Source organism: Talpa occidentalis, unplaced genomic scaffold (genome assembly GCF_014898055.3).
Source record: "Talpa occidentalis isolate TD23 unplaced genomic scaffold, MPIMG_talOcc4v2.1, whole genome shotgun sequence".
Lineage (NCBI taxonomy): Eukaryota > Metazoa > Chordata > Mammalia > Eulipotyphla > Talpidae > Talpa > Talpa occidentalis.
In genome coordinates this window covers 144482985-144505335 of record NW_026555331.1, presented here as the reverse complement: position 1 = coordinate 144505335, position 22351 = coordinate 144482985, and the positions used below count along the sequence as shown (strand labels likewise).

The following is a 22351-nucleotide window of genomic DNA, read 5'->3' as shown; positions in this document are numbered from 1 at the left end:
GAGGCAGGGGCGGCCGGCTCAGCACAGGTTGAGTGTTAAGGCAAATCCCAGTTCAAGTTTCTATGGGGTGTGCGTGCCAGAATGTGTATGTTCCTTCAGAAGCATTAATTAAATGAGAAGTGTATAGCACATCTAGATAAGAGGCTCTCAGATAGAAATGCGCTCTGACCTATATCCCTGGACAACAAAGGGAGTGAATTCTCTTGAGTTGTTGATTTATTGTCAAAAAATCTAAAGTAGAGAAGTACTTGTGCTGCTGGGTTTAGAAAATCAGTTCCCTTTCTTGATGACACAACATTAGACCCATTGGGCAGCAGATAGCTGTTTGCCATCACTGTTTAACAGAATGTTGCTCATATGTCTGGATCATTCCTCGTATTAGATTATAAGCTTGAATGTTTGTTGTCTAACAAAGTCCTGGTTCTCTCTAAGGTAGATCTCCTTGGTAGTTAGGGGATGACAGCCCTTTTAACTGCCTTGTCCTTTACCATAGAATAAGATGATGATACTATTTCAGATACTTCTCGACTGCCCAATCCCACCCTCAGCTCTTGCTGGTAAATTTCAGACTTACCTAAAAACAGTTATCTACCCTGGATTTATGCATTTTGACCCTCATGGTAATGGTTGTGATGTCCAAGAATGAAAAACATATTCTACTTAATAGGTAGATCATAAAGAGAAAATAATTATATTTAAAATATATTTTTAAATAATCTGTAATAACAAAAGCAGAAATTCAACTACTATAATTTGAATGAAGTATGTAAACACATCCTTAATAAAGGATGCAGTCATGTAGTCTAGTTGAAGGGTAATCAGTTTTTGAAAGTCTATTGTATTTTTAACTCCAAAGCATTTTATTGATATAGCACATATATTTTTAATTCTGAAATAACTTGATATACTGGCCAAGACTGTCTGATGTAAATTGGCTCAGCTTTTCTTCTGCCATTAGCTTACTCTGCACTTTTGAAATGCCAACATAGTTCATACAAGTCAAGGGCCTAAAACACAAGAGTAAAATCCAGTTTGGAACTAATTTAAAAACAGATGTAACCTATAAAGGTAGGAGGAGCCTAACATTTGTTGACAATCAAATGTAGTGTTCAGCAACCTTGGTATATGCCTTATTTTAGTGTAATGGAGGTTATCTGGATGTTTATAATATAGCAATAAATTGTATATATGTCTATATACATGTTTTATACATGAATATACATTGTATATCATATATATATATATGCAAGTGTTAATATATTATTCTCTGGTTAATGATATTAGATCATTAGAATTGTGCCCTAGTTAGAAATTCATCAATTACCCTAATTGAATTTCCTTCTCTTTTTTGTTCAGTGACTTAGTAGAAGAGTCAGAAATATTTGTGTTTGCATTTCAGTTGCAACCTTTACAAAGTACCTTTGTTTCTCAGATGACCAAATCTCTCTGTTTTAAAATGAGAACGTAATTGCAGCCTCATAGAGTTCTGAGGCTTAAATGTAACCTTGGACACAAAGCCGCCATTGGTGCACAGTCTGGCACATTGGCGTGCTCTCGGGAAGTGCTAGCTCTGATGGGTGGGGTCGCTGATCTATAGACTCACTGCTGTCCCACCAGCCCTGGGTTGGAGACCCAGAGGCCAGGCCCAGAGCTCCTCACCTCTTCCACACTCATTTGGATTTAACGTGGAGGTGATTTTCTAGGGACCGTCTAAGAGGGAACAACAAATGTGAAGAGTGAGGAATGCAGGACCAGGCAGAGGAATATATTGAGTGTGATGCAGCTGCAACAGAAAACTCCCACAGGGTCATTTCCATCTGGAAAGGCCCTTTAGAGCTGACCCAGTTGAGGCCAGGATGGCTGGGTGCAGTCAAGCTGTCCTCTGGGAAGGGGTGAGCCTGAGTGACGAAGCTTCCTTCTTGGAGGAGGGCTCTTCTGTGAGCTGCATTGACAGAGCCAGCCCTTCCCACAGCTGCAGAATGAGTTCCTCTGTCCATCATGGACCTGGATGCAACACTTCAGACCCAAAAGCACCGTCTTATCTACACAGCCCAGCACCTGGGGAGAGGGAACCCTTGGAAAAATGTGCCCCCTCCCCACAAAGGCTGCTGCATTCAGGAGCCCTAGTCCTCAGGCGCTGCCCAGGTTGACTGGTCTGGTCAGGAGATGTTGCTAGGGTGGGGGACTCTGCCAGGGAATATTTGGAAGCATAGGAGCGCTCCCTGCATACAAGGAGTGGCATGAGGCCATCCTAAGCTGCTCATATGCCTATTAGTTTCCCTTTTTTTAAAAAAAAGAGATTTATTTATTTATTTATACAAGCACGGGGTACAGTCAGAAGTGCGGGAGGGTGAGCAAATTCACCAGAGCCACAGCGGGGAGCAGAACAGGCAGACTGATGAAGTACACTGCTGAGGGGAGCAGCGGGCACAGCAGGAGAGGTCTGTGTACCATGTGGGACTCTCACCTGTGGCCGGGGATCAAACCAGCACTGCAGAGGCTGCGGGCAGCTTCGCAGCCCAGCGCTCAACCACTGCGCCACCCAGGAGGCCCTAGCTTCCCTTATTGATTGCAGGAGATCAGTTAGTGAGGACGGGCTGTTGTAAACTAGACCTATAGCACATGGGGGAAAAATTAGATTGAAACATTGCCAACTCATTCTGTTTAATTATCTGCCGTCAAGGAAGAATTTTAGCTCCTGATACACTTGACACATTTGGAACTGATGAGGTAAAATGGAAAGATGCCCCTGGTCCCTGCCATCTTCCCTCGGGCTTTCCTCCTTTCTCTGCGTCCCTGCCTCTTACCCTTGACTCTCTGTTTCCTGAATAGTGGGAGCACCACAGCCGAGGATGCAGGTAACAGTTATTTTCTATGTCAGTGGTCTCTGATATCCATGAAGTAACTACTGATGGCAACTCAGAAGAGTTTCCTTTTATTTTTCTTTTATCTCTCTCTCTTTTTTAATGGACACTATTACTTGGATAGTTTTAGGTTTACAGAAAAATAAGTGAAAAGTGCATCCCTAGTGCCCTCCTACTGTGTAGTTTCCCTGTTGTTACCATCTTGCATTAACGTGGCCCATTTATTGTGATCAATGAGCCAGTATTGGTAGATATCATTAAGTAAAGCCCACACTTTACATTAGGATTCACTCTTGTTGCTGGGTTTTCACAACATGTTTCCTGACATATGTCTACTGCAACAGTGTCCTACAGAAAAGTTTCAAAGCCCTAAGTAATTCTCTGCTATCCTATTCCTCCATCACCCCCACTCCCGCCTCCTGCAAACTACTGATCTTCCTGGGGTCTCCTAGGTAATTCTCTGCTATCCTATTCCTCCATCACCCCCACTCCCGCCTCCTGCAAACCACTGATCTTCCTGGGGTCTCCTAGGTAATTCTCTGCTATCCTATTCCTCCATCACCCCCACTCCCGCCTCCTGCAAACCACTGATCTTCCTGGGGTCTCCTAGGTAATTCTCTGCTATCCTATTCCTCCATCACCCCCACTCCCGCCTCCTGCAAACCACTGATCTTCCTGGGGTCTCCTAGGTAATTCTCTGCTATCCTATTCCTCCATCACCCCCACTCCCGCCTCCTGCAAACCACTGATCTTCCTGGGGTCTCCTAGGTAATTCTCTGCTATCCTATTCCTCCATCACCCCCACTCCCGCCTCCTGCAAACCACTGATCTTCCTGGGGTCTCCTAGCTGTGCCCTTTCCAGAATGCCATGCAGCTAGAATCATGCAGTGTGTGGCCTTTCCAGATTGGCTTTTTCTGCTTAGCAATATGCCCTTAAGGTCCCCAACTTATCTTCTCATGACTTGGAAGCTCATTTCTTTTTACTCAAAATGATAGCCCATTATTTGATGTAGCAGTTAGTTTATTCCCTCACCTATTAAAGGGCATCTTGGCTGCTTTCAAGTTTTAGTAATTGGGGATCATGTTGCTGAAACATTCAGTTGCCAGGGGATAGATATATGGGGATATAATTTTCAATTTTATTGGGATGAACATCAAGAAATGCAATTGCTAGATCACATAATAAGAATTTATTTAATTTGGAATGGTCTTCCAAAGTGGTCATACCATTTTGCAAGTCCTACTAGCAATAAATCATTGCTCCACATTTTCACCAGCATTTGGTGTGGTCATATTTTTTAGGCTTAGCTGTTCTGATAGACCTGTGGCAATAGCTGGCTTTAATTTGCAATTCCAAAATGACAGATGGAGCATCTTTTTCATATGCTTATTTGCTGTCATATCTTCTTTTTTTTTTAATATTTCATTTCTAATTTTATTTTATGCAGTTTCATTTTACAAAGATCCGTGCTGTCATATCTTCTTTGGTAAGATGCCTGTGCTAACATTTTGCCAACTTTATCATTGACTCATTATATATATTATATATATTATATATAACCTATTATTTATATTTTATCAGAATTTAGTGATCCTTTTATGTAGCCTCAGTAGAGCCTCTGCATACTCATATTTGTATAATAAAGATAAAAACTCAATCTTTGCCAACACTTGCTGTTTCTGAGGAGCTTCTCTCTAAGGTCTCACACCTTCTTTTAATGATTCCACTGTAGGTAGTTTTGCTTGTGATTTGAATGAGTAGAATGGCCCCATTTGGCCGTACTTCTGTCTAACCAGGAATTTCACTGTAATTGCTTATGTGTCAGATAATTAAATCCTTTCTTTTTGTAAAATGCTGAGCTCTTAGCCCTTTCCTTCCACAGTGATACCTTGTTGAACACATCACAGTGTCTTGCAGGGAATGAATTAACTGCTGTGAGATTCCTCCCTTTTTACAAACCCCATTAGCAGTTCGTGTGGCTTAGTGGCAAGGGTGGCTGCTCTTGCTTTGGCTCTTAGAGGCTTACATCACCCGGCAGCCAGCTGTGATTCCTTCATTCTCTTTTCAGATGTGGTTGCTTCTCTTATTTGCTTGCTTTGGTTTAGATTCTAGCCACTAGTGGCTTGGGCACACCACATCTTTTATGGAAGTTCCTGCATTTGGCCTGTGGAAATCAATTGGGGGCTTTATGAATCACCATGATTTGCATAGAACTAGTTAGGAAATATGGCTAATTTAGTAAGACTTAGACTGTGGGAAGATTTGAGATTTTGTGTGTTCTATAGACACTGACTTATTTCATCCTCACGGTCACCCAGACAGGTGGGTACCATGATTTCTCTTTCTGTAGAATCTTCACATACTGTATTATGGAAGAATCAAGGGCAGGATAAGCTCTGAGAAGTCAAAATGAGCTCAAAATGTCTGCAATTATGATTTCCTGAATATAATATCTACCAAGGACAATTAAACTTTATAATCAATGGCGTGATCATACCTAGCACAGCCAACTTGACCAAATTAATAGTGTCAAATACTAACCTGACTGGACATTCATGTTTTGTAAACATTAACATCCATGGGGGGCACTTTTGAGTATCTGTGCATCTGATGGAATGGACTTTTGACACCTCAAGTAAGAATATGGGTGGCATTTTGAGTTGATGACAACCTTCAATTAGCTTTTCTGTTTAATATTGGAAATTCTAATGCAGTGATTTTAACAACAAAGCAAATCTAATTAAAGTCTGATGTAACCTTGTTTTCTCTACTGTCCCCATGAAGATTATCATCCTGTTTACAATTTTATAGCCACATTTCTCTATAAAGCATGTAACCTGTCCAAGTTATAGACAAGTTCATCGCAAGCCAGCCCATAGTTTTGATAATCTAGATTCAGTCTGTAAGACCCCATTCTATCAGAAGCTGCCTATTGAAAAGGGAGGATGTATGGAGACTTTTTTTTTTTTGCATCATGTATGCATTTTCATTTTGGTTATATTCCTCATACAATTTCTACCCTCTTTTTCTGACCCTAATCCCTCTTTTCCTCTCCCTGCCCCACACTGTAGTGTGTCTCTGGTCTATAGTTGCTTATTGATTTTGATTTTTACTTTATTGCAATTAGTCTTTTTCTTGGTCCCTTATTTAGGTTTTCTAAATTCCTGTTATGAGTGAGACCATTCAGTATTTTTCTTTTTCTTTCTGGCTTATTTTGCTGAGCATGATCCCTTCCAACTTGTATGGAGACTTTAAAAGTGATCACACTGCTGCCAAGCGTGTCCATGAAAATGTCTGACTCTGCTCATAGCTTCCGAGTCCCGCTGTTTTGCATCTTGTCCAGGCCAGAGGTGTTCGTGTTAGTGCTGCTTCCCGGGATGACAGCCCTCCCCCATTCTTGTGTAGCTCTAAATACCATACTTCCGAATCCGTCCTCACACCTCGGTCCTCAGTCACTGCTTTTAGGACTCACCTCTCTGAGTCCAGTGGTGAAAGGTAGGAAGTCAGGACTCCCTGTGCAAGCCAACTCTCATGGGAAAGTAGGGAGAGTACAGAAAAGGGGCTCTTGAGTAAGAAACATCTGGATGAAATCTGAGTGTTCCATTTAGTGGTGGTGACAGTAAACATAAACATAAACTTTCTGAGCGGTGACAGTAAACATAAACTTTCTGAGACTCAGTTTCCTCATTTTAAGGACAGGAAGAGTGATTTCCATCTCTTAGGGTTGTGGCGAAGACTTGCAAACACAATAGCACTAGCACACTCTTTACATAGGTAAATTATCTTCATCTCCTGTTCCTTTCTCTTCCTCTTTTTTAATTTTAATAATTTTATTTTTTATATATTTTTTACATTGGTACATGGGTGAATTGCTGGTGGGAATTTCACTGGGACTATAACTGAGATGAGAAAGCATACATTGTAAAAAAAAAAATGAAGAATGATGTGAAAAATATATAAAAAAATAAAATCTCCCTCTTCTTGTTGCCCCTCTTCTTGCTTCTTTTCCGCTATCATATCATATAATCATTACTATCATTTTTCTGTCTACCCAGATTTATTCCACCTAAATTTATCACATTACATCACATGTATCAAGTAGAAGCTTCTGTAACAGAACTCAAGATTGTGTGTTTTTAAATTCAGTCTGAATTGGATCCTGGCTCCCAGAGCTTCCCATGAAAGGCTTGTGGTGGCCGACCTGGCTTTTCTAGAGCAGAGGCTGACTCGCTGTTATAAGACATGATTTCTTCAGCCCCCTCCCCCTCCTTCCATGGCCACTTCCCCAGAGTCCAGCTCAGAGCCTGGGGAGAGCCCTCGGAACTCCCGGCCCAGCACTTTTGACCCTGGGAACTCGCACAGTTTGCATCTTCATTGACCCCAGATTGCCAACATACTGTATGTTACTACCCTCAACACAACTCAGGCTCACCCCATCACGGGGTGTGTGTGTGGGGGGGGCACCCCCTGGGACTGATGGGCACTCATCTCAGCGTTGGTCCCCAAACAAGTAATTAATAAATAATTATAATTGGTCTTCAGTACTGTTTTGCTTCCTTAAGTAAATCATTCGATTGTCTTTTATAGCATACCTCCAACTTTGGAAAATATTTTTTTCACATTTTCTTAAAACTACTGGCATTTTTCACTTAATAACTTTTATTTTTTAATTTTTTTAAAAGATTTATTTATTTTTATACAAGAATTGGGGTACAGGCCAGAGATGCAGGGGGTGAGAGGATTCACCAGAGACAGAGCGGGGAACAGAACAGGCAGACGGAGCAAATTACACTGCTGAGGGGAGCAGCGGGCTAGACAGGAGAGGTCTGTCCTGCCATGTGGGTAGCTCCCTGGCTGGCCAGGAATCAAACTCGTGCTGCAGTGGCTATTGATTGCTTCATAGGTTGTGTCTTAACCCCTGCGCCACCAGAGAGGCCCATCGCTTAATAATTCTTAAACCTTTGTTTTTTTTTAATTTTAGGGCAATTCAATCCCCCTATTTAGGATACCTGAGTTTGGTCTATTCCTTGCCTCTGTTTAGCTTTGGTGGTGAAATACATATTTTAGACATCCTATTTCCTATGTTTTCTTCTAATAGATGTGTGCCTTAGAAGTGTCTTATAGATAAAAGAGTACACTTACAGATTGGTTGCTGGAAAATTTTGAATTTGCTGCATATAAATAGTGTTAATTTATGTGCTGTTTGGCATAAATTTGCAGAATGAGTTCAAGTAGTCCTAACTTCAAGTATTGAAGACAAAATTAATTAGTGTGACCTGTTGGCGTTTTATTTCAAACATAAAATGTAGAGCATGCACATGTGAAATACATAATGGATTTCTCAACCAGTTAATGTAATCACATTCTGGGTTATGAGGCATTTATACAAACAGAACTAGGAAAAGGAGGTTAGCAGAGGCCCCCCGGGAGTCTGAGGAGGAGCCAGGGCAGGACTTGTGTTTTGACTGGGAAGGAGTAATTGGTAGTGTGATTTCCTCAGGCCCGACGAACACAGCTAATGCCAGACTGACTTCCCTGTTTCTGTATTTAAATTTGTCACAGCTTTATCACTTTCTGCCTTAAGCTGCCATAACAAAATACCATAGTCTAGGGGCTAAAACAACAGAAAGAGATTTCCTCACAGTTCTGGAGGCTGGAAAATGGAGATTCGGGAGCTGGCTGGTTTGGTGTCTGATGGGAGTTGCAATCCTGACTCACAGAGGGTCCCTTTGTATCACGTCCTGTCCTGCTGTGGGGAGAGAGAGTGAGCCACCAGGCTCACGGGCTCCTGTGAGGGTCCTGATCCCCTCACCACAGCTGCACTCCTCTAACCTCATCCAACCCTGAGGCATCCACAAACATCTTCACTTTGGCGGTCAGGGCTCCAGCAAATGAATGTGGGTGCATGTAGACATTCAGCCCCAACATCAGGTAGTCCACATTGCAAACATGCTCAAATTCACTGCTCTTGGAGGAGCAATCCAACTGTTAGTGATTTGGACCCAGGTACCAAGAAGTTGCTGAGAGTAAGTTTTAATGGAAGGATGGGCAGAGGAATCAAGGGCACTGATAGGACAGTAAAGGAAATAAACTTTCCCGCAATCATCTGTGCTCTTGCTGGAATTGAGGAAGCAGCACATCTGGGCCCGCTGAGTGGACAAAGAGAGAAGCAGTCTCGTTTGCTGGAACTGTGCCCAACTTGGAGGTGGTTTTGACATATACAGCATCTGGCCCTGTGTTATTCACGTTCTTGGTTGTTCAGGGACTAATGCTCATTAGCTACATCTGGCTATTTAAATGTGAAACCGGAAAAGTTAAAAGCTTCAGCAACTCGGTTACACTGGCCACATGTCAGGTACTGACCGTGACATGGGGTGTGCGGCTGCTGCAGTGAACCATGCAGAAAGTCTGTTGGGCAGGGCTGTTCTAGAGCCTTCTGATGCTCAAATAAGGCAGATCTGCCTGCTACTTGTTATGTAAATGCACAGATAAATGCAGTTGGGGTTCCTCAGGCTCCTCTGCCTGGTGTTGCTGCTACAAGTGATTTGCTACAATTGGTGTCATTTGAGGGCTTGCTCGTGGCAGTCATTGATTACTTCTCTACCCCCCTTGTCACTATTTGATACTGAGTTATACTTCTTTTGAGAAAACATCTTTTGAAGATATGCATGAACTTTGACATCAGCATCATTAAAGATCAGTTACTGCAGAGAACTTGTATGACTTATTTTTAATTCTGAAATACTTCCTTTACACATGTATGTTCTGTTCACATATATTTTTATTTATATATGAACATGTGTATGTATCTATAGGTATAGATGTGTGCCTATACATACAGGTATATGTGTATGCGCTCATTGCACACATATTACATATATGCAAACGTATTTATACATACATGCATACATCTATCTTATACTTGCATGTTTGTGTATACACACAAACACATACACATATCCAGGGCAAAATAGGATGAGTCATGAAGATCAGGAACAGTGATGCTGATAGCGCTCAGGTGACTAGGGTTCCTTGCTCTTTTGCTCATTGGCTTCCGTGTTCAGCTTCTGGAAGAATCGGCAAAGGTGACTGATTTCCAATTCGGTGCACACTGTCCACCTCTGCTTCTAACCCTTACTGCTTTCACTGCGCGGGAAGTTCACTTTAGCATTTCTGTCAGTTTTCCTCTTTCACACTCAGGCAGACTTGCGCTCGACTTCCTGCGTCCTGTTGTCTTTCCACCCTTTACACACTTACAGTGAGTAGTGACCATTTCTCTACCAGGCACTGGGGTTGTGAAGGGGAACAAATCTTATCCCAATGTGACAGGGTCTGTCCTCATTCACAGGCCACGAGACGAGTGCTGCTTTCAAGCCTTATATAGATGACTTTGGGAAGCTAAAGGAATGGGGTGGTGGTACTGATCTCCCAGGGAAACCAATCTAGGACTTAACATTGAGAAGCAAACTTTTTCTTTTTCTCTAACCATCCTTTCTCCCTCAAGTAAAAGGGCCAATGAGGCCCCATAACCTAAAATCTACCCTTTTGGCAAGAATTAGTTTCTCTCTCCTATAGTTCTCCAATAGCTAACTTCATATATTTAATATAGTCTATGTTACATTTATTTCTACTTTTTCTTTCTTTTTTTTAAAAGATTTATTTATTTATACAAGAACCGGGGTACAGGCCAGATGCATGGGAGGGTGAGAGGATTCACCAGAGACAGAGTGGGAAACAGAACAGGCAGACTGACTGAAATACACTGCTAAGGGGAGTAGCGGGCGAGACAGGAGAGGTCTGCTCGCCATGTGGGTAGCTCCCTGGCTGGCCAGGGATGGAACTCATGCTGCAGTGGCTGCAGATTGCTTCATAGTGCTGTGTTTAACCCCTTGTGCCACCAGGGAGGCCCTCTCTCCCTGGTACACCTGTTCTTGCAAACACAAGTGCAAATAGTCAGCTGGCTGTGAGCAGCTGCCCCATCCTGCCAGTATGCTCTTTCCATGACATCACACTTCATTTCACATAAGACATAATGAAATGAAGGCCAGGAGGCAGGGACAGCATGGATCGTGCAAGGAGCACCTGTGACAACTACAGAAACAGCTCGAAAACATAAAGGCGGTGTAGGGAGAAGCTGCTATTTTTCTTAATTGAAGTATCTATGCAAACAATATTTATGAGATTGTTTTGAACCATAAGGAAACACATTTACAGCGATACAGCCAAGTCAGATGTGTCACTTTTGACTTTTCTCTGTCCTTCGCCCCCTAGCCATCCCGCTGGGCATTCTCGTTGTGCGTGGAGACTGTGATTTGGAGACTTGCCGTATGTACATAGATCGCCTGCAGGAGGTGAGTTCTCTTAGCTGTTTGTTCTGCTTCATTTTCCATTTTTTAAAAAACATTTACCTGCCATATAGATTTGCTTCTGAAATTATGCATTCGGGAAGGAATTGGAAGTGTGGCAGCCTTGTCTTTTAAGCATATGCCCTGTCTTCTCCCCACACCCATGCTGATGTTTTCCTTCCTTATGGGTTGAAATGGGAAAACAGGATGTTGTTCTAGAATGTTCCACAAAGACAGCTTAGAACTTCCAGGGTTGTTGGTTTTTGTTTTTTCCCCCCAGATTATCAAACCTGCATTTTTTTTTTTTAAGAATCTCAAAAGGCAATGATAAATTATGAAGGAAAACAGAGATTTGGAGTTATTTAATGTTTTGCATCTAGCTGGATTTTGGTTTTAAATGTCACTTTTATAGGAAAGAAAAACTTTCTGTGTTTCATAGGAAGTATGCCAGAACAAAGGAGTAATCAATCGCTCTATGATAACTTTCTCAACTGATGGTACCCTAGAGAAAGACAAAGAAAGAGGTCCTGGTCTGACATTCCCATCAATTTAAACAGCCCCAGGAAGGCCAAGAGACCCACACACGCTACGTATTTCAGTGTCCTGGGTTGTTGCAACAAAACTTGAGGGAGTCATCATTATCCAGGCTACACATGGCAAAATGCATAAGTAGCTACTTCGTTATCATTGTGTCCTCATGAAAGATGCCCATGAACATCAGTTTCCTTGGATTGGCCTAGACATTTGTATTACTAAAGCTGTTGGGCAATTTTGATAGATACCCCAAGATGAGCCACTGTCTTCCAGACACCACATTACACTTAAAGGAATATCACAAAGAAGGTCCCTAGTGTTTAAAATCCCTTCATGGTTCATGGTCAGTGAAATAAGCCAAAAAGAAAAAAGAAAAATACTGGATGGTCTCACTTATAGGAGGAATGTAGAGGATCCAAATAAGGGATCAGGGAAAAACAAGGAACTATAATAAAGTAAAAATCAAAATCAGCAGACAATTATGAACCAGAGACACCTGAAGGGGGAGTCGGAGACGGGAGTAGGATCATAGCATGGGCGGGGCCATGGTGATAGATCACAGGTGACTGGGTGGTGTGAACTTCACAGGGACTGTAATCGAGGTGAAAATGCATACATTGTACAAAAATGAAAAATGATGTAAAAATATATAAAATACAATAAAATAATTAAAAAAAATAAAATTCCTTCAAGTTGCAGCCACTTTAGAGTCTACTTCTCTTGGTGGAAATACTTTCAGGTAAGAGGCATAAAGTCCTGTGAAAAAATTATCAGTTTTCCTCTTCAACACCATTAAGCATCAAGATGGAGTTGTAGGGCCTCACTGGTTAAGATGCAACCTATGAAGCAATCTGCAGCCACTGCAGCATGAGTTTGATTCCCAGCTGGCCAGGGAGAAACCCACATGGCGGGACAGACCTCTCCCGTCTCACCCGCTGCTCCCCTCAGCAGTGTGTTCCGTCAGTCTGCCTGTTCTGCTCCCCACTCTGTCTCTGGTGAAGCCTCTCACCCCCCCCCCCATCTCTGGCCTGTACCCCAGTTCTTGTATAAAAATAAATAAATTGTTAAAAAAAAAGATGGAGTTGTAAATTAAAAGTACCTTGAGATAGGGCCTCCCCTGGTGGCGCAGCGGTTGAGTGCTGGGTTGCGAGGCTGCCCACAGCCTCTGCAGCGCCAGTTCAATACCCGGCCACTGGCAAGGGTCCCACCAAAAAAAAAAAAAAAGTACCTTGAGATAGATGCCAAATTTTGACTACAAAGTGAGAGATGAATTGACACATTTTATACTATGGCTGTGTTCAGCTGTTTTTACCAGGAATTAGTTTAACTTTAACATTCGTGAACTTTTTAGCATATGGCTCAGGTCCAAATCAGGACTCGTAGAACATACATACAGTATCTCATTTTTCCAAAAAAAAAAAAAATAGCATTTTGTTGTAGAACTCATTCAACTAACCTACAATAAAAAAAAGTGAATTATAACTGGTGCCAAACCTTATTTTTAAATATAATACTTGGGTAATTTAAGATTTTGCAGTACAAAGTAACATGAGTGATGAATTGACTTTGTTAGGCATGCTAATAAGTTGGTTTCCATCACACCAATATTCAACTGAAAGTAGGATTCTTTTTAAAAATGAAATAGCAAACTCCAATAAACAGAAAAAGTTTTAAAACTCATTAGGCACAGAGATTCAGTCAATAAAGCCCTCTGGGAAGCAGGTAGAAGGACAAAGGTGATGACATCTGTAAATAGAATCTGTATCCTCATTACCGAAGAAGCCTGGGGGATATGACAGTGAGGACAAGTTAGTTAGAAAACTTTATAAAGGTAGCCAGGCTCTCACAGCCTGCCAGTACAACCTCATTAATTTCACCCCTGATAATTTTCACTTTGTGATAATGCAGTGGTGGCCAGTGATTTTTCCCCTTGCAGTCTATGAAACTTGTGTTTGCTAAGCATCTTATCATAATAAACACAATTACCAAGACAGTATGCATTTAGTCTAAGATCAATAAATATGTTAAGTGCCGAAAGGCACTTCAGAAGCTTTTTTTTTTTTTTTTTTTAACAAGCGGAAGTTCAGAGGCAAATTAAAAATGACCTCCATGTATATATAAAAAAATTGCCTGTATCTTACTTTTGGTCTTCTTTGTCCTTAAAATTATAATATATCACTCACTGCTCATCTTATTTGGGATTTGTGTTTCAAGAGCCAGGTGACCTTTCTTCTCTTGGGCCATCTTGGTGTGCTTTTATTATTTTTGGCATTATGTCTTTGTTTGACCTTGAGGAATGTGGGTGAAGTAGATACTTTCCAGATGAGTCTAATAACATTAAATTGGGAATTCAGTTGATAGAATTGTGGAGGCAATTTGTTCAAACTAATCTTAAGATATGGATTTTCCCCCCATTTTCTCATTAGGACCTGCAGTCAGTTTCTTCTGGCTCCCAGAGAGTTCATTACCAGGTAACACATCATTGACTCTGCTTGTTTCTCACCTTATGGACAAAAGGAGTCCATGTTTCAATTACTGTCTCATTTGGAGTGGAGTCCGCACCTTCCCTAGGGATGGACTTCACACTGAGAACCCAGGGAACGTGGCATTTTGATTTGCTTACATTTTTCTGTTTTTGGACAATGCTAGTCTAGCAAAAGTTTGGGCTGTGCCTATTTTCCCAGATCATTTAGAAAAGATTATACAATGAAATCCTCTCTGTGACAAATATTTGAAAACTCAACTCAAGCTAGATCAACAGAGATAGTCTGTTGGGTCACACAAGCAAAAACTTGAGGTCAAGGGTGAGTTCTGTACCACTTGTTCATGCTCCATACCCTATTCTTCTTCCAGTCTCTGCTCTATTCTCTTTTCTGTCAATTTCACTTCTGGATGAGATATCTTCTTGGTCCAAAGAGGCCACCATCAGTGGTCAGGGCTTTCTGTTGCTCCTTCAGCATCAGGAATGAACTCCCTACTTCCCACAGCTATGGGACAAGCCTTCCACAATGTACTCTGGCTGGTGCATCCTAGCCTTTTGAATAGATCTGGTCAATCCAGACTGCCTTTCTCATGGTCTGTGGCGGAAGGATTTAACAAAGTCTAAATTTATAAATCAAGCTTTAGCACCCAGTTTAGGTTTTGGTATCTATGTTGCTACACCTGAAACTACCAGTTTACCATGTTTTCCTATAAACAATAAACCAACAAATAAAAGAACACCCTATCCCTTGTCACTTTCTATGTAGCTTTCTCCCCCTACTAAGAGATACCCTGGACCTTCAGCCAAAGCAGCCTAATTATCCTGGGGCTTAATGACAGAAATGACCTTGTATTCTTTGTTTGTGTGGGTTTTTTTTCAGACAAAATGTCCCACTATTCCAGAATCCTTTCTTCTATGTTATTACAATAGAAAGGATGAGAATCCACTTAGGGTGTGTTTACATTGAGAAGATCAGTTCTGAGACTGTGTTGTTTTTTAATCAACCATTAAAAGGCAAATTTCACTTTATTTTTTAGATAGAGCACAGCATTCTTCACATCGCTTACACCAGATAAGTCATTATCTGGGTATAATTGGGTGTAATTTTACTTTTTTTTAAAGTGTAGTGCCTTTAAAAACTAGAACTGATCTCTGTTCTTTAAGAAATGGCACTGGTAGCTATTGAGAGTCTTTCTTAAAAAGACTTTATTATTGTTACGCATGGACATTTTAAGTCTTTGCAATTTTATCAAAGCATTTCAAACATTCCTTCTAAGTAGTTGTCTCAACTAAGTAAATGTCTTGGCATCCTGGCTCATTTGAGGTCATCACATTGGTGTGAGTTTCTATATGTGGATTTTTTTTGTGCTGTGTGTTCTTCATACCAGGTTTGAACAGCTCTACAGAGATCAGGAGATGGCTGGGACAGCAGCATATGATAAAGATATTTATTTCATTTATTATTTGAGAATAAAAACATGCAGAAGGATTACTGGTCTTTTCTGACTATATCAAAAATCTTACTGTGTTGTTTACTTGCAGTCCCATCCAACTCTAGTATTGAAACTGCTGCATTCTAAGTGTCCCCTCCTAAGTATCTGAGCACTGGCCTTACAGGATGCAGTGATAAAGATGAGTGTTAGGATTGGCTTCACCCATAACCCAGCTCACAGAGTCTCAAAGAGCAAGGGCCTTTGGGTGATAAGGGAGGCCTGGACTAGAGGACCTACGGAGCTCGGGATGTGCTCAGGAAGTCTAACGGAGAGACCATGTCAGAACTGACTTGGCCGAGTGGGGAGAAGCTTCCTGAGCAGAGTAAAGAACTGACTGAGTAGCTGGGGAAGAGACCCGGCTCACCTTGCTGGGGTCCCAGGTAGGCGGGAGGAGGATGGATTGGGAGGAATGCTGACCGGTGCTATTTTGCCTGCGCTGATTTTGATATTAGATCCAAGTAGTTTTGGTGAGTGGGAAGTCAGATGTATGAATTTTAATGCTCACCGAAAAGTTAACGCCTGGAGATAGAAATTTAAGAATTATTAGCAAATGGATGCCACTTAAAACCATGAGGCTAGAGAAGAACACCCCAGAAAAGTTTAGATAAATCAGGGGACCCACTGTCATATCTGTGTCTACTGATTGATCAGGTGCAACACTAGTGCAAAATAACAGTCAGCCAAGAACCATTGTGGAAACTGAGACAAAGACAGGAAAACTGGAAAGCAGGAAGGTGGTTTGATGAAAGCCAAGAGTGAAACCTACTTCAACCAAGAGGTAATGAAATGTGTCAAATGCAGTTGCAAGGCTAAGAACATGGCTGTTGATTTCTGTATTTTCCTGGTGGTGCTTATGAGATAGAGGGGATAGAGGCGCCATTAGTTTTAAGTAGAAAGTGACCAAACCAACTGGCGGGAAATGTAATACTAGGTCTTCTGTTTCCTAATGCAGAAACAGCAAATGGAACCTGCAGGCTGTCTCAGTGGGAGTTAGGGGTGCCATAGGTGAAAGACCTATAGGAAACATGGGCAGCAGGTGCCTTCCATGCATGTCCTGTGTGTGAGGTGCCTCTCCATAAGCTGGGAGAATTAACCATGAGACAATGAACACATGCCAGGAAGTTGGAAAACTTGAGAATTTCTTGTCAACTCAGTAATTTGCAGTTGGTATTTTAGCTATTTTCTAAGGGTAGGAAAAAACTCAAGAGAAAACCAGCATTTAGAAAGGTCTCAGAAGCCCAGTACACCTTATTAGTGAGCCAGATGGCAGCTTCCTATCCACTTAAGTGTTTTGTAGCTTTGGTTTCTTTTCCCAGATTCATAGTGAATTGCCAACAAAGCACTCATACTCAGAGGTGACACCTTGAGTTAACCTAACAAGGCATTATGGATAATACAGGAATGAGTTGGGTATTTATAGCCTGCTGAAAACTCCTGCCTACACCATCTCTGAGGCCAAAATACAAAGGCCCCTCTATCCTAATGGCATCTCATGTAAGCTGTAACTGATAAGTTAGACAAGCAAAATGCATCGAGCTTGCAGTGTCAGGATATTCTTGAGCTTGACAGATAAATTAGATTTCATAAAGAAATTGGACTCTGCTTACCCACTCAATCAAGATGCATCTTGAGGCCACCTGCTATAGAACAATTCCTCTCTGCTCCCTCTCTGGACTTCATTATATCCCTTCTTTACCCCAAGTCACAAACTCTCCAAGGAATAGAGGCAGAGGCAATCATTTCAGTGGACTTGATTGGGGGGAGATTTTGCCTGAATATGGGACATTTGGCAATTTGAACATTTTGGGGTATCATGGCTAAGGGAGATGGTCCTGCTGGAATCTGTTGGGTAGAGGCTAAGGATGTTGCTGAGCATCTTATAATGCACAGAGTTAGCATCAAAGAGTTAGCAAGTCGCAAATGTCGATAGCAAGAAGCTTGAGAAACTCTAGGTCATTGCTGTGACTCCCAGCACATATTAGGGCCACCAGCAGGTGTAAGATGAGTGTGAGGAAGGGGAAAGGAGAGCAAAGGAGGAGAAGGAAGAGAAAAAATAGTGGCGGAAAATAGAAGGGCATTGATACAGTGAAATACTATAAACAGAGCCCCGAAAGCAATGGAACCATGAACAAGGAGGGTTTTGTGGACAGGTTCCCTGTTTACCCCCTGATAGTGCTTCATGGGCTGCTGACATGGTTGGCACACAAGAGTGTGTTTTCAAAAAGATTCCCAGCTAATAATTTGAGATTTTAATGACTATGATAGGATTCAATAGAAGGCACAAAAATAGATCTGCCCAGGTGATTCCTCTTCTTTGAGAATTAATTGAAAATAACACAAGAGGGCCTCCCCAGTGGCGCAGCGGTTGAGCGCTGGGTAGCAAAGCTACCTGCAGCCTCTGCAGCGCTGGTTCGATCCCCGGCTGCCGGGCGAGGGTCCCACATGGCGCGCAGACCTCTCCTGCCGCCCGCTGCTCCCCTCAGCAGTGTACTTCTTCAGTCTGCCTGTTCTGCTCCCCGCTCTGGCTCTGGTGAATTCTCTCACCCTCCTGCGCTTCTGACTGTACCCAGTGCTTGTATAAATAAATAAATGTTAAAAAAAAATTGCTTTAAAAAAAAAAGAAAATAACACAAGAATGGTTGAAATATTTCAAAGTAAATGTCGTTTCCAAAACCTCCTATCTTTTGGAGAAGTCTTTTACTTAATAAACAAAAAACTCTTGACCAGATCTGAGTCTGCATTCATTCATGATCTCTTTTTCCCCCACACACCTACCTGACCATCTCTAGAACACGGGCCTGTGTCATTCCAGCAAAGTTCAGTCCTGGGAAAACAGCATTTTCCTACAAATATTTGATTTATCCCCCTTCTCATCATACTGACTGTTCTTACTTCCTTTCACTGAAGTCTTTTCCTCTTCAATTGTTTTTTCTAGATTCTAGAAAAGTCTTTTAGTGGATGGGTGGAAACAAGTATTAGGGAGTTATTCTGGGAATTAATTTGTCTTGCCTTACTGAAGGGGAAGAGGTTAGCAAGGAACTTCATAGAGTATCTTTCATTTGGACTAGATCAAATCTGTCAAAAATAGGTGGAGTGAGGAATTAAAGGACTTGCCTGAGGTGAAATCTGCTTGCAGCTACAAGTGAAAGCAATACTGCCAACACACACACACACAGAGTTGTTGATAATGAAGGACTTTCTCACACACAGAAAAAGACTCTGAAAATGTTAGAATAACTCTCATTTCCATCTTCTACTGCAACATTACTATTTCTTCATCAATCAGAGTTGGTTTTTGAAATGGCCACCCCATTTCCATTTTCTTCTGTTGTAACGGTTGTGTAAAACAGGTTTAAATAGGAAAGAGTTTTGAAAGAAAAATTCTACATTAACGGGTCTATTAATTGGGATTAGTGGTGGGTGGAGATGTGTAAACACATGTTTCTAACCATCCTTAGTGGATCTCTTCACCATGGATGTACAACTTGGTGATGGAAAGAGAAAAAAAATGAATGAATTTTGATGGGTTGGGCATTAGGGATTTCAAAGCAGGCAGGTGAAAAATTTGGATAGGTAAACAAGAGAGAAATTTAAAAGTAAAGTGATTATTGATTGGACTCTATTAAATGAACAGGGATTCCTAGTTCAAAGGGATATCTGTTTTATCTCTGCTTTCACCTTCCCTAAATTTTATGAAAGAAAAGGGAATTTCATTCACAGTGAAGATAGAGTTAAATGCTGGGCGAATATCGTTTAATTGGAAAACTTAGTGGAGTGTATAATGGGGCTGCTGTGCCATCATTAAATTATGTGTGCATCAGCTATGAGTAATTGAATATAAATTAAGGGCACATCTGCCATATATATATATATATATGGCAAGTAGTGGCCTGGATAATTTCCATGTCAACTTTATATAACTCATGCCAGCTGACTGACAGAAATTATCTATGTATACATATATGTGAGAGAAATATCAGGTTTGCTTTTGTGTATATGACTATATTTTAGCAGGAGACACAGGTATTCCATTAACATAGATCAAAAATGAAAACTCACATATTGGGGGGATTTTTGAAGTGAGCTGTATTTGTTGATATTCTTCATTTAAAGTGCATACAATTTTAGAGTTATTATATTTAAAATAGTAAGAACTGTGATATGTAAAAGGTCATGTCATTCCACCTACACTATTAACGAAAGTTGCACAATTGCCTTCATCTAAATCATACCATTTATAGGAAGAAAAATAACATCCAAAAATGAACAAGTCAAATATCCTATCTCGTTGATGAATCACTGATTTGATTATGCAGTGTGAGAGAACTGAGGAGACTAGTAGCCTCCCATTAGCATTGAAAGCTGTCCACGTGATGGCTGGTAGCTCTGCTTGGGTAATAATCTGAATATCTCCTGAAATGTAGCTGCACTTACACAATCACATTTTTTTTCATTGATTTAACTTTTTTTCTTACATCATTGTTCATTTTTGTACAATATTTGATTTCTCTCCTCAGTTGTACTCCCCATAAATCTCCTACCATCACATCATCCTTGAACCCTCACCACAATCCCTTGTGCTATTCCCTTCCATGTGACCCCCTCTCTACCCCTCCCCTGCTGCATTCCTCAGATCTTTAGTTTTCTTGCACTTTTTTTTTTTTTTGGTCCTTTGTTGGGTTTCCCTATAATCTTCTTATAAGTGATATCATTCAATATATTTTTTTTTCCTTTTGATATATTTCACTGAGCATAATCACTTCAGCTGTGTCCATGTGGATAGACAAGATTCAGGAAATACATGAAGCCTGAGTACATAGAGCTACAATAATTATGTCGTGTTCACTAAACATAAGATTGTGAAGAAGTTCAGGGACCTTTGCATTTTTGTGAATTCCTTTTTGAAAATCTGCTTTTCTTTATTCTTGCTCCATTTTTAACCCATTCAGACATGCATTTGTCTTTGATATAAATACCTCAAGTTATTCTCTTGACTTTTCATTAGCTACTTGTGTCCTAAAGTCTCTTGGATTTTGTAATCTTGACTTATCTTAGATTTCCAACCTATACTACTGTAGATTTCTGCTTAGTTTTTAATTCCCCATCCAAAGTGGACCTTAGGAAAATACCTTTCTGGTTGATACCAATTCTTACTTTTCTCTACACCTGTACATAGTGACCACACAGGCATGCATGGATACACATGTGGGGTCTTATTTGTATTTCAAATAAAAATGGATTTACATTCTTTATGTACATGCTATACACATTATACCACAATTCATTTTTAACAGCAATATACCATAGCATTACATCTTACTGATAAAGCTCTAACTCATTTAAAACCACTGCTGTATGGTATTATGTATATTTAACCCTATTTCTATAGATGGACATTCAGTTTAGGTATAGTTTTTGTCATTATTTTTGTAAACAATGTTGCAACAAGAATCACTGTGCAGATTTGGTAGAGATGATAACCATGATACATGCCAAACAACCTATTGATGTCAGCCATGATTGTTTGGCTTAGAGATTTGGAATTGTAATCATATAACACATAGAGCAAAATCATCTAACTTTCTAAAGCAGAATTTTCTTTCTGTGGCTGCCATCTCTGTTCCTTGTCCCTGGATTGTCATTTCATGTTTCCCAGTGATTGCTGTATTTCAGTGGGATTCTCTTTTTTTAATTTATGTAGCCTTGCATTACAACATTATATGTTGCAGGTGTTTATTGTTGAAAATGAGCATGTGTACTACATTAAATTCATGCTGAAAGTCTGAATCGATCCTTTGCTATAGCATGGTCTCTTGGGATATTTATGCAGATGGGCATATGGGAGAGAAGGTGACCTGGGAATTTAAGGTAACATACTGAGTTACCAGAAAGTGAATTGTCTGATAAGAAATAGGGAAGATTAATTTGACAGTTGATAAAAAATGAAACTATGGAAATTCTTTGAAAACCAGGAATGTCTACCTAGCAGTTAAGATCATTCTAGCTTTTGCTTGCTTCATGTTTTTGCTTGGGCTAAGTCTTTTTTCTCAAAGTTGACCTATACAAATTCCACCCATCCTTAGAACAGCAAGTAAATCTAATTCCTCTAGAAGACATAAAACCTGGTGGTGTTAAGTTCTTGAGCTCTGAAGTAAAAGAGGACTGTATTTGAACTGAAGTGCTACCATTTATTAACTGGAGACTTCTGGGAGTTTGCTTAAGTTCTCAAAGCAGCAGTTCTCTTGTGGCTCACTTTTATATGCCGGAGAAGAGGTTCTGAAAGAATAATCGGGTAGATGGTAGGAAAGATCGATAAGGACAGCCTTCCCAATGACAGAGCAAACATGGCTTAAGAATAAGCATCAGAATAACTTGATAGACTTACCAAATGAGACTGTAGCCTTAATGCTTCTGGATGAACCCTGTGGCAGTGACAGGACCCCCTAGACCAAGAAGAACAGTTCTATGAATTCTGCAGAGTCATTTCTCCCATTGGTATGTTACTTGAGGAAATTTCCCCAGATAGAGAGTAGTGAGTAGATGAAATGACATAAGAAAACCAACAGTCTCCATTTTATTTAATATAGAACCACCAAGGAATACTGAATTGGAGCTGTGTTTATGGAAAATTT

The 22351-nt window shown here is 40.7% G+C and overlaps 1 protein-coding gene across 2 annotated transcripts in view; it reads left to right on the top strand.

The window, feature by feature from the left end:
• The window catches only part of DGKI (diacylglycerol kinase iota), a 377484-nt gene that overhangs the window by 273830 nt on the left and 81303 nt on the right, over positions 1-22351 (top strand). For both annotated transcript variants that reach the window (XM_054692700.1, XM_037514044.2), the window contains 2 exons: positions 11137-11216; positions 14171-14215. In XM_054692700.1, the coding sequence (XP_054548675.1) occupies positions 11137-11216; positions 14171-14215 (125 nt within the window). The remainder of the gene's footprint in view (positions 1-11136; positions 11217-14170; positions 14216-22351) is intronic.